Source organism: Blennius ocellaris (assembly GCF_963422515.1).
Source record: "Blennius ocellaris genome assembly, chromosome: 7".
Taxonomy (NCBI): Eukaryota; Metazoa; Chordata; class Actinopteri; order Blenniiformes; family Blenniidae; genus Blennius; species Blennius ocellaris.
The window spans coordinates 5,799,817-5,812,127 of record NC_137656.1 but is presented as its reverse complement, the minus strand read 5'-3'; the positions used below and the strand labels follow the sequence as shown (position 1 = coordinate 5,812,127).

The following is a 12,311-nucleotide window of genomic DNA, read 5'->3' as shown; positions in this document are numbered from 1 at the left end:
GAGAGAACAAATAATAAAAATACAACAACTTCCAGTGTCCTTCATCACATCAACACGTCGCTCAAACCACTGCCGCTCCCGATACAAACTTCTTTAAAATCTTTCACCAAAGCATGATCAGGATACAGAAAAAGACCAGACGACCTGTTAGATGACTGATGGATGGACAAATGAATGGATGAATACATTGTTTGAAACATTTATGATAAACTTCAAAGATGCTGCTTCCCAGGTATTCCAGGAGTTGTGTTCAGTGTTTCTGTAGGGAAGCGATGAAAGAGGAGCTTTAAGGATCCCAAGTGAAGTTTTTCTACATAAAAAATGTGACATGTTTGTAGAAACACGAGTTTTATTGTAAGTGTTTTGTACTGATTGACTAACTGGTGCAAACAGCTCTGAAGGTTTGTTTCCTCAGTGTTTGTGTCTGATTCCCTCACAGTTTGCGTTGGTCGTGGGATCGTGTCGTCCTGTCATCAGAGTTATGTGTTTTCATATCATGTCGCATCTTATCGATGTGTTTCGATATCAGCTTGATGTCCTGACATGCCTTAACTTTGTTTATCTGTCAAGGTTTTCATGTCCCATGTCGGTGTTTCTGTGCACTTTCTCTGGTTTCTGGTGTTTATCTTCTCTTTAATGTCTGCACTGTAGAAGCGTCACTGTGGCCTCGAGATTTTAACCGGTTCGTGTCTCTACTTCTTGATGCAGAACAGTGGATCTGCTACATCTTATTTACATTCATGAACACATCTGGAGTTATCACATGTACATCTTTTCATCAAATGTTTTCCAAATTCATCCAATAATTCATCAAAAAACAAAAAAACTCCACTCTCTATTAATGTTAATATAGAAAAATAAATAGTCTATTTATGAAGCCTTCCGATCAACAGGAGTCACCAGGAACGTGTCAATTTTGAAGTGAACATCAGTTGTCAGATACCCTGACCTCTGACCTCGCCGTAATCTCCCGTGTGCGTCCGATGTGCGTCATCAAAGCAGCTTGCATTGGCTGCCTCCCCCTCCTCTCCCTCCTCCCCCTCCTCCCCCTCCCCCTCCTCCTCCTCCATCCCCCGCCCTCTGCTGCCCAGTGTGGAGTTTTGTTTTCCGTCGTCGCTTGGTCAAATGTTGGGGTCTCCCTCCAGCTTGGTGAGGTCAGACGCCGTACCCATGAACATGCTGCGGCCTCGCTCCAGCCGGCTCTTCTTGTCCGTGAGCCGGAACGCCTCCATGAACTCGTCGATGTCGATGCTGCCGTCGTGGTTGCTGTCGATGGCGACGGCCAGGTCGGAGATGGCCTCGTCCGTGATCTCCATCTTGAGGTAAACACTCAGCAGCTTCCAGGTCTGCCGGAAGTCCTCCATGGTGATGAAGCCTGAGGCAGAGGAGATTACAGGTCAGACATGCACGGATGCGGAGAGGGGATCAAATTCTCAGAAGCAGGATGATAAAGCGAGTCACTGCATGGGCGTGTGTTCAGGGGTCGGCACGAAGGCCGCCGGTAGATCAGTGGGCTAATCGGCATCCAGCTTCAGGAGATCGTGACCTGTTATCCTGGCATCTTCCACACGTGACCAGCGGATTATCAGAGGCGACACCTCATAGAGAGCCGACGCAGCTTATGCCCCGACCCACCCAACCGACATTTATGACACACATCTTTTCTGTTTTGGATTTATCTCATCCTGATGCAGCTGTTTCCTGCCAGCATCACTAGAAAAGCACCACACTTTCAAATTTCAAACATTATCATTACATTTCTTTGTAGATTTGTTCTGGTGCATCAACACTTTTGCTAACAGCCCCCAGATCTTCAGAAAATTGTGAATTAAAAGGGAATTTCTTTTTTTCCAGATCAAACATTGCTTCACTGTTTCTGTTTCATTTAGGTTCATACTTTTTTGTCCCTTCTAGACATTGTTGATATAAACTCTCAAAACAAAAGAATTAAGTAGTGGTAACTTAACTTTTTTTTTCCAAAACAAATATACAAACAAATACATGTTTAGTTCCTGTGACAGTTTCAACTTTCAAATTTGAAATTATGGAACCCAATTCAATAGTTTAAATATTAGTTTTGCGTGTGTTCAACATGAAGTGCTTGTGAGGACTTTAACAAAGATTCAGATCTTTAGAGGGAGACAGAGGAGGTCAATATGTACGACATGATGATCTCTATTTAAGTGAGATGATAGATGAAGGAGAAGTTGGGTATCTAGAACTTAAATCTGCCTGCAGAATTAAACAAAATACTGCAAAGTGGTATGATAGTACCACTGGTACTACTGAGAGTGTAAGGCAAATTGTGAAAATATTCGAGGGCTTTAATTTCTCTGTCACTAAACAATACAAATATACTTAAATCTAAAGTAAATAACCGTTCTGTGTCTTTATTTTCTTAATTTGCAAAATTTCAATGTATTTTAGATCCTTGATAGTAAACAATTAATATAATATAAGGTGTAGTAGATTTTTTCCAAAAAGCTTATCATTAAAAGTGTAAAAAAGCTGACGTGAAAGGAAATCTACATATCTCACAATGTACTGATGAATTACCTGAGTTGTCAGTGTCGACGATCCTGAAGATGGTTTCCAGAGTGGAGCGATGGCGGTACAAGGTCTCCAGCAGACTCTGATCGATGTGCTGCAAGGAGAGAAACGCAGAGTGAGAGATGGTTTTAAATAATTCAATATTACACAAACATACAGACAGCGAAGTGATAAATACATTAAAAAAAAATCCCTATAAGAGAACGGCCGCAGTGCTCCAAAACCATGATATAAATCTGTCGTAATAACAGATAATGTGGCGTTGAGGGTGAGGCATGTTAGTTTTGAATTTTAAATATCTTCTTCTGAAATTTGTTGGCATTCTTGTTCTATCTGTCTGGATTAAACTCTTTAATATAAATATCCTGCCGCTGGATTTTAATATGAGCTGAACATTTCAGATTCAGGAGCGTCAGCGTCCTTACGTCTGTGTCTTTATGTCCTTTGATGGCGAGCTCGCTGAACCACTCCTGGTAGTCGATCATGCCGTCGATGATCTTGCAGGTGACCAGCTGACAGCGGAGCATCCTCCAGGGCAGGTCCAGGTGCATCACGCTCTCCACCACAGAGGCCCAATCACTCAGAGACACGTGGCCTAACAAGGGAATTTCACAATATTAAAAAGAAGGGAACCGCAGGCCAGCACATATTTTAAATATACGCCTGTTATGTGCCTTCATGTGACGTTGGTTTTTTTTTTATAAAATATGGAGTTTCTTCTCTGATGTAGTTCAAAAGCTCAGCCTTCATTTCAGCGTTCAAATTCACCATGATGTTCAGTTTTGTTTGACAGAATCAGAAAGGTTCGTTGTTAAAGTTCAAACAACCAATGGCCATGGAGCTGCCATGCAAAGTGCACTAAAAAGGCCAGCATCGGGATTGAACCACCAACCCTCAATTCAAAAGGCACTGAACCATCTGACCCACAACTACCAATTATGTTAAGCTGGGCTGCATTAACTTACTACTATACATTTTTACTTAATATTCTCCCTCTTGAATGTCTTAATGCTGACACTTGTGAAAACAGCCAGTTCCCCGTCTTTCTTTCTTGAACAGTATCCCTGACAAACAGGCCTTTGTGTCTCAATACATCAAGCTGAAGTTTCTGCGAAACTACAAAATGTTCTTGGCTGAACTTCTGGTGAACTTTTTTTTTTCTCCTATTCTGTACAGGGATAATCCTGTACCACAAAAGATACAAAGGTTTGAGCTCATATTTCTCTCCTGACCCGTCTATATGAAAAAAATGAAAACACACAATGGGAATAAAGACACAAAATAAAGCAGCACTTGATCCATGCAGGACAAGAGTGAAACTGACGCCACAATCACCTGTGTTGTCTTTGTCGAAACTTTTGAAGGCACAGATGAGATCGGACTTGTGTGCAAACAGCTGCTCCCGCAGGACTTTAAGGGCTGAGCGCTCGGTCCGCCCGACACTGCAAGAGGAGACGGCAACTTAAACGGTGAGGGAAACAGGCGCGTCAATCCCTGCATTGGACATCCATCCATCTATCCAATATATTTGTACATACAAACATGGACATGGATGAACGGACAGATAAAAAAAATATGACAGAGGGATGATGGATGGCTGTATAAATGTATATAGAAGGGTGATTTTAATGATTCACACAAACTTTCTTGTAGTTTCTTGTACCTCTGTCTCACAGTGAGCTCTCTGGTCATGTTGCTGGCCTGGTACTGAATCATATAAGGCATGAGGTCTGGACCCAGCTTCACATAAGCTCCCCTGTTGCTTCCCACATCGTAGTAATTGGAAGCAGAAAACAGAGTGAGGACCTGAAGGAAACCAAAGAAAAGAGAGGAGGAGGAGGAGGATCACAGTGATGCTAAATAGAGGAACACCCTGTGAGTTTTCAGGCAAATCTAGCAATCCAAACTACATTGAGGCGATGAAGCACCGAGCCGAGGCAGCGGACAGCGGGACTGTCAAGCGCCTCGCAGTCTGAGCTGACCTTTCGGTTGTGGCAGAACTCATAGCCGTCCTGTTTGCACTCGTGGGAGCGGATGAGGAGCTGCAGGTTGTGTCGGTTCAGGAAGTCCTCGGTGACGTCGGGGCCCCAGTAACAGCCTCCGCCTCGCACCTCGTTGGGTACGCAGCCGTCTTGGATCATCGGGTCGCTCCACAGTAGGTCCAGGACCTGGTACCACAAGACAACCAGAGCAGGGGGATTTCATTTATTAAGAAAAAAACAAACAAACATTCTGGTTGATAAACTATCCTGTTATTCCAGTCATGATATCAGCATCTGCTATATCAAATACTTTAATGATTAATCCTGGAACAAATGACTGTAAAAGTTTCATGCAACATCATAAAGACTTGGGGAAATGACACGAGAGCCATGTGCTGATATTGTCTTTGGTGAATGATCTCTTGTCTGTTGACGGACATTCGCATGAAACTTTGTCACAATTAGTGAATCATTGAGTGAAGGCCACATAAACATGCTTCAGAAAGTGATTTAGAACTTTCAATACCAAAATCTAATCAGGTGACTTTTACAGTCAGACTGAACGCCTCAGCAATAATCAAATGGCTCTCTTTTTTTCATTCTCTTGTCAATGCCAGTCAGGCTGCAGAGTGCTAGGTTGTGAGCACAAACCCCACTTGTAGACGGCAGGTTCTCATGGAGTCTGCTTCTGACAGACTGGGGTGAAAGGCACTGAAGTTGTTTTGGAGGGCTCTGACACAGCGGCGCATGTACGGCCTCATGGTAAAACTAGCGGCGTGGACACTGGAAAAGTAGAAAAGAATCAACCAGAAAGGACACAGAGAAGGAAATAGTCTGAGGCAACCTGTTGTCTCTCCAGTTGTCATGACAGCAGAGAAATTGGATTATTATTGTTCCCTTACAGGAGAAGCTGATATCCCAGGAGTTTGCTTCATGTGACATTATATTGTCAACCCGAGATCATTCATTTCAAATTTATGAATCCATAGCAGGGTTATATTAATAATAAACCAAACATACATTTTAGTGGCTGCCCACTCCAGAATTCCTACAGGCTATATATGACTCAAAGAACAAACTAAATAAATGTTTCATTCCTACATTGTACTCAGTGAAATGGACTAACAGAGAGATTGTTGTTGCTTTGTTGTGGTTTTTAGATGCATTATAACCAACTCAGGAGGAGAGGGGAAGATCAGTGAAGCAGCAAATCAAACAGAAAATCTGCTCAGAAACTCCAAAAGCCACCTTGAAGACAGTGTTTACATGAGTTGAACTTTTTCTGTTAATGTCTCACGTTGAACATTTACATGAAATAAAAATGTGTTTTAAACAGTTTGGTAAAATTCTCTTTCACTTTGACAGATGATATTAAGATAACTGAATGTTTTTCAGTACACAATGTGACATATTTTAATTTCTAAGTTTGCTTGAACAAACGCAACATATGAGAGCCAGAAATAACTTTTAACGTTTTATTTGGCGACTCCCAATCTGAGAGATTAATGGTGCTGTGGATTACAGTATTTCCAGCCTTGCGTATTGGCACGACATCAACAGCACCTCCTTGAACTTGAGGTTTGATTACAGACAAAGTGTTTGTCGTGCTGAGGTCCCGTAGGATAAATAAAGTGTATTTATAAATAAAGTCTGAACTGAACTGACCTGACCGCTTACTAAAAATATCCTTCTCTCCATGACAAAAGTCACGACACCACATCACATCCTCAGACGGAATCCTGTGACGGCTCACAGCAAACAAATAGACAACACATATAAAGAAGGATATTGCTTTCTCTATTCAAGTCCATTCCAAAATTTTGGAATAAATATAAAATATATAGAAATATATAAATTTTTGTTGCTTCATAAGTTAATTCTTTAGAAATGCAGGACTTAACCTTAAACACAATTCTCCATCCAGAGCCACATGTGAAGCTTTTAAATAACTCTATTATTCTGAAAATAAATGAAACGTTCCGTGGTGTTCATGGAGTACGTGTTCGAAAAATCTAAATCGTATCACATCAGGTCTAAAGACCGACGCACACGCAATACAAGCAGTCATAACAGGAGTCCTTGATTGTTAAATTGTCTGGGTAGGTAGCTTCATATTTATTCATTTTGATTTTCAGATATTTTTAGTCATTTTCAATCCATCACAAACACAAGGGGACGATTACACACCAGGTTCACATGTACAGGACGGTAGCATCACTATGCATCCTTCCATCTTATAAACATCTTTCTAGAGTCGCAACAGTTTCTCATATTTAACGCCTTCAAAAAACTCTGAAAAGAGATTCTCAGAACTTCTGTTGATAAATTATCAGATAACCCAACAAGCAGAATACATGAATAAAGCTACTGATATGAATAAGAAACATGTAGCTTGACAAACAACTTCAATGTATATGAAATGTAGGATCGATGTGTGGTTTAACGCAAACATGACAACCATTTCCTTAAAATGAACCTTTATCTATTTTAGATGTTTATCTCAGTATATTATCTAAAGCCTCTGTGAGAATGTAAGCTCGGGTGTATCATTTCTGTCTGTCTGTTTTGAAACATGGATAAAAAGTGTCATGAATCATTTCTGTGTGGTTGCTTCCTCACCTGCTTCCACTCGTCTTTGACGGGGTCACTTCTGATAGAGTCAGTGGACGTGGACAGAGTGTCTTTGTCTTTGTCTTTGTCTGCAGTGCAGACGGGAGCATTGACGACCGACTGTCTCCTGCGGGTCTCCATCTCCTCCATATTGGCTTTGATGCGATCAGAGAAGTCCTGCAGCGAGCGGTTGTGGAAGCAGTCCTTCGTTCCCATGGGCTTGGGGAACGTGAGGGACGGCCGTCTCTGGAACATCTTGTTGGTGGACCAGATGTCCTCCTCCATGTCCGAGTCGAGGGACGTCCCCGCCGAGCTGTGATGTCTCCTCCTTGGAGGCCTGAGTGCTGAGATGTACTGAAGGGAGAGGAGGGCAGATTTGGTTACAGACTGCCACAGTCCCGGTTCAAGCAGCTGACCACATGCTGGCTCCTCACGTTGTGTCTGTCCAGCCTGGTGAGAAGGCCGAGGTCCGTGGTGTCCGAGATCCCTCCGTGCAGGACCAGCACTTTCTGGTCGATCACTGTCGCCAATGGCAACCAGCTGAAGATCTTCTGCAGCAGCTTCAGGATACGTTTACCGTGCATCTGCAGTGAAACGCAGACATGAAGGACAGGTCGACTGTCTGCTATCAAAGGTGTTAAAGAGCATTAATCTTTTCTTAGATGATGTGTAAAGATCACCCAATGAAAGTGAAATCATTCAATGAAATATCTGAGTTCTCCTGCTGTGATCTGCTACTTTCATACCAAAATAAACCTTTTTATCTGCTTAATTTTAAAAGTTTTATATTTTTACTTTTTATATTTTTGTTGTGTTATTTACCTTTCATTATTTTTTTTACTATTTTTTAATAATTGTGTTTTTAGAGCTGAATTCAGAATATTAAAATTTTTCATCTGCATATTTAACACATCCAACACTAAATATGAAATCAGGAGAATAAAAAATATATGACCACACCTCAATTATTCTAATTCACGCTTGAATTGTCTCTTGAGGTTATGATTTGAATCCCATTCAAGAGGAATTGGTTTACGTCCAAAACGCTGCACCGTCAGTGACGCAAGAATTCCAGCCCCGTCTCGTTCAGAAAAGTGGGACACGAGTACACAATTGAACCATTTGGCACGTCAGAGGTTTCCTCTGAGGGACCAGCTCAACCTGTCTCACTCATCAGAGGCCAGATGTCCTGCAGCCATCTGGTTTAATGACCTCAAATCCTCTTAGCTGGGAGAAGCACCGCGTTTGCGTGCGTCGGGCGGGGGCCTATAATTGAGCTTTCCTGGGACTGCCAAAGGTGACAGCAGTTATTTTGATTTGCAGTTTTAAAGATAGCAGGGATCAGGACACATTAAGCAGAAGCGAGACACTCACGGCAACCTGTGGATGGGAGGACACTGTGGCAGTGTGTCAGGCTGCCGCACTTACTTTGTATTTAGTCAACACCTCCTTGGTGAAGCCGTATCTAGACCCACCAGAGAAACACAGGTTAGAAACTCAACTTTATGAACCTGTTCAGAGATCAAATAAGATGACTGGTTTAACGATCTTTCAAGTAGCTTTTTTATTCTATCCACCTCAAGTTGACGATGTGGTCCTCGTGGTTTCCTCGGTTAAGGTGGACTTCACTCGGGTAGACGAGCAGGAAAGAAAAGAGGATGAGGAGGATCTCGATGGAGTCTCTGCCTCGGTCCACAAAGTCCCCATTGAACACGTAGGGTTTCTCTAAAGACGGCATGCCATTCTGAGAGGCACAGAGCAGCAAAATCAAGTAGTTAAGGGCACAATTTGAACTCTAAATGTGAAGAGGAACACAAAGTAGAAAAACCACATCTGCTGACATTAATTCAAGCTTTACTGGCATTTATTTAATTTCAGACCATTCGGACTGTAACTGCTATCATTTCAAGATGAATATAATATATTTAGATTCACACACCAAATTAATTAAGTGGAAACAAAGTTTATTAAAAGCTATTGTTTAACAGTAGAAATCATCTTTGCAATTGATTATGATAGCTTGTAGTTGGAGCATCCCTAAAAGCTGTGTCATGACACTACTGAGAATTTAAAAGCTTTAATATGAAATTAAATAAGGCAATACACACTGGACATTAACCTCGAGCTCAATCTATGTTTAGAGGCTCTGACCTTGTAGAAAATCAGAAGAAGGTCTTCAAGCTGTCCGTGCAAATCCCCTGAAAAACATACATACACTGACTGAGTTGAATGTTCCAAAGAACAAAACATTAAGCGGCTGTCAACATGTCTGTAATAGAGAAAGACACATCTATTTTGGGGCTTAATAGATGACTCAAAAAGGCTGATTTTAACTTTCTTTTACTTATAAAATCCCACCATCTCTCAAGTCTCTACTATATGCATCTATCAAAAAACATTATAATCGGTGTCAGAAATCTTGTCTTGCTTTCATCTCACCACAGATCGTGATTTCCTTGCTGTGGCAGGTGGAGATGCGGCTGATGTTTGGCAACATGCGGAGCAGTTTCCACGTCTCCAGGAGGAGCTGGAGGACGTAGCGCGAGTGCAGCTGCTACTGGGAGAGAGACTTGTCAGCAAGAGGGCCTCAGACGCAGAGATTCAATCAAGCAGCCGCGTTTCATGGTTTACTCAAGCTCGTTGGACAGACGTTTGTCAGTGCTGCATCAAAATCCCATTTATACAAAAGACATCAACAAGCTCTTAGATATTCATCATCACAAACTGGATGGTCAGCCGGACAGCAGGACATTTCCAACATTTTGCAACGTTTTACAACCAAACCAGCATTAATTTCAAATATGCAAATGTATAATCAACATATATATATATATCAATTAAGCTGACTTCAAAGCATGAGTCGACATGATGGGTTACATACATGTAACAATGTTTTTCTGGACATTAAGTGGGTCCTCACTTGTTACTGTGTCCTCTTGTGAGCACGAATGTTCTCCTTTAGTGGTGTAATTACACATAAAAATGGAACATAAACACAATCTATCTTACTTTCTTGTTCCTGAAGGCCTCGACCAGGCCAACAGCTTGCGCCACAGTCAGAGGGAAGGTGAGATGAGGTCCGGAATAAATCTCAGGAACCTCGATGTTCTGGTAGCAGAAGTACCGCTCCCACTCTGCATCCCGGCAAACCTCGTTCTCTCGGAAGATGTGCGATATTAAATTTCCTGCGAGGGCCAAAGATATCCTCTTAACTTTCAACATGACAAATGGAGGAAACTTACCACGACGTACGGAGAGAGATCTTACGTTCATTGCATGTCGGGGTGAAATTATCCATTAGGTACCCGAGGAAATTATAAAGCTGCACGGAGAGAAGAAGTGAAGGTCTTGAGTGAATCTGTGAACAAATGTCCAATACAGCCACATGAGGCGGTGTGTCACCTTTATCTGCGCCTGTTCTCCGGAATACTCGATGGACTGGAAGATGTTCCATGTGTATCTGCGCCTCATCTCTGTGCGGGCGACGTACTGACGGTACCATCGCTGGATGAGGACGGCAGCTCTCATGGCTGAAAAGAGACAAACATAACATTAAAATTCACATCTTTCTCTCGGCTGAAAAGGACAAGATTGTTTTCATGGAAATACACACAATAGGAAGCAATAACATTCAAATATTTGACCCCGGAATGAGTGTTTGACCTTTGAGGTGCTAAACTTTGATGGTCATGTGTCCACTGGAACCTGTTCACACACTCTCTAATATCACATTGCTTCTGAATGAAAGGTTGTCGGCCGTGCATTGAATGAAACACATGACAAATATACTAATTTAAGCCAAGTAAAAGCAAACCCTCTTCTACAGATGTTTGTAGTTGATCAAAAATGTAACAAAAGATGTACGAATGGTGGTTTTATTTTATAAAAGTAGCACACTTATTCGTATAGGTTTCGATATATTATTATTGGCATCACAATATTTATCTTAGTAAATAGTGAAGAAGACTGGAAAACATTTTGTGGCTGTCAAATTCCCATTTGCAATTGCTAATATGAAGAATTTAGTAGTAACTGGAAATTATTCAGCTCACATTTCTCAACAAAGAAGAACCTGCAGTGGCTGCTAAATTTGTTAAACGCATAAAAAAAACCTTCTCTTGTACCACGTTGTATAGTCTGACAAAAAATTGTAACAGGCTCACGTCAATTTTTAGATACACAAAGTCCCTTTACGAGGGACTTTCTTTACGTTTCTTTACGAATTTCAAGAATCTGAATGGCTTAAATTCATCACTTGTATATAGAGATCTGATATTAACTAACAGTAACCTAAAGACAGTTCCTACTTTTAGATTAAATATCATCAGTGTCTTCTTTTGAATCACTTAAACCCTAACCCATCACAAAGTTCAGAACACACAACTCACAAACCACAGACTTCATCAAAGTACAATGTTTTAATCTGCTTTCAAAACTATAAATAACAACTGGCAAGGTTGAGGCTTTTCGATTTCAATTTGACAATATAGACAAAAGCAGGTGGAAAACATACACTCCTTTGTTTTATAATCTGCTCAGTAGCTTATTTTTAACCACTAAATCTGATCCAGATATGTGAAAAGAGAATTTATGTCCAACATTTGCCAGATATCAACAACTCCAAGAAAGATGTGACAGATGTTTCTTACTTGTGACAGCTACATGCAGCAGTGCGGAAAGACAAAAAGAAAAGGATCACAGGAGCATGAATACAATGAAAGATAATACAGATACAGGATATAAACAAACTGAGATGGTTCATGGTATGAGGTGGTTATAGTTTGTATTATCCGTTTGAAGCAGCTTTACCTTTTCCAGACTGCTTGTGGAACTGGTCGGACTTCGTGACGCCACATCCCATGACTGTTCCTGTCACAACATCACATGTACGCAGGCATTCATCAACAAGTTGTCCAATATGTGTCTGTTTAAAGGTCCTCAACAATTTAGAACTATGTTAAGCTTCACAGTCGGTGTTGCACATAATACCTGGGTGACTTCAGGCATACGTGAGCACAATTTTTAAAACTTTATTGATCTCCTTGGGGGAAATCCCTTTTCCCCATATTGACCATTTCAATTTCTAGGATGCGGAGATGCAGCCACATCAATGTGCTCCAGAGAGCCGATGGGGGTCAAAGGGCTCAGGAAACCACAGAGGAGATACGG

The 12,311-nt window shown here is 41.4% G+C and overlaps 1 protein-coding gene across 1 annotated transcript; it reads right to left on the bottom strand.

Annotated features, from left to right (window-relative positions):
- Positions 1-1,121: 1,121 nt before the first annotated feature.
- On the bottom strand, positions 1,122-12,003 carry ppef2a (protein phosphatase with EF-hand domain 2a; the record flags this gene model as incomplete). The annotated part of the gene is made up of 16 exons (XM_080499539.1): positions 1,122-1,375; positions 2,557-2,644; positions 2,976-3,145; positions 3,886-3,992; positions 4,214-4,356; positions 4,533-4,718; positions 7,152-7,496; positions 7,577-7,726; positions 8,571-8,607; positions 8,720-8,886; positions 9,294-9,340; positions 9,582-9,696; positions 10,152-10,327; positions 10,410-10,464; positions 10,545-10,672; positions 11,952-12,003. The coding sequence occupies 16 exons, from the start codon at positions 12,001-12,003 to the stop codon at positions 1,122-1,124; spliced, it is 2,220 nt and encodes a 739-aa protein (XP_080355665.1).
- Positions 12,004-12,311: the final 308 nt, after the last annotated feature.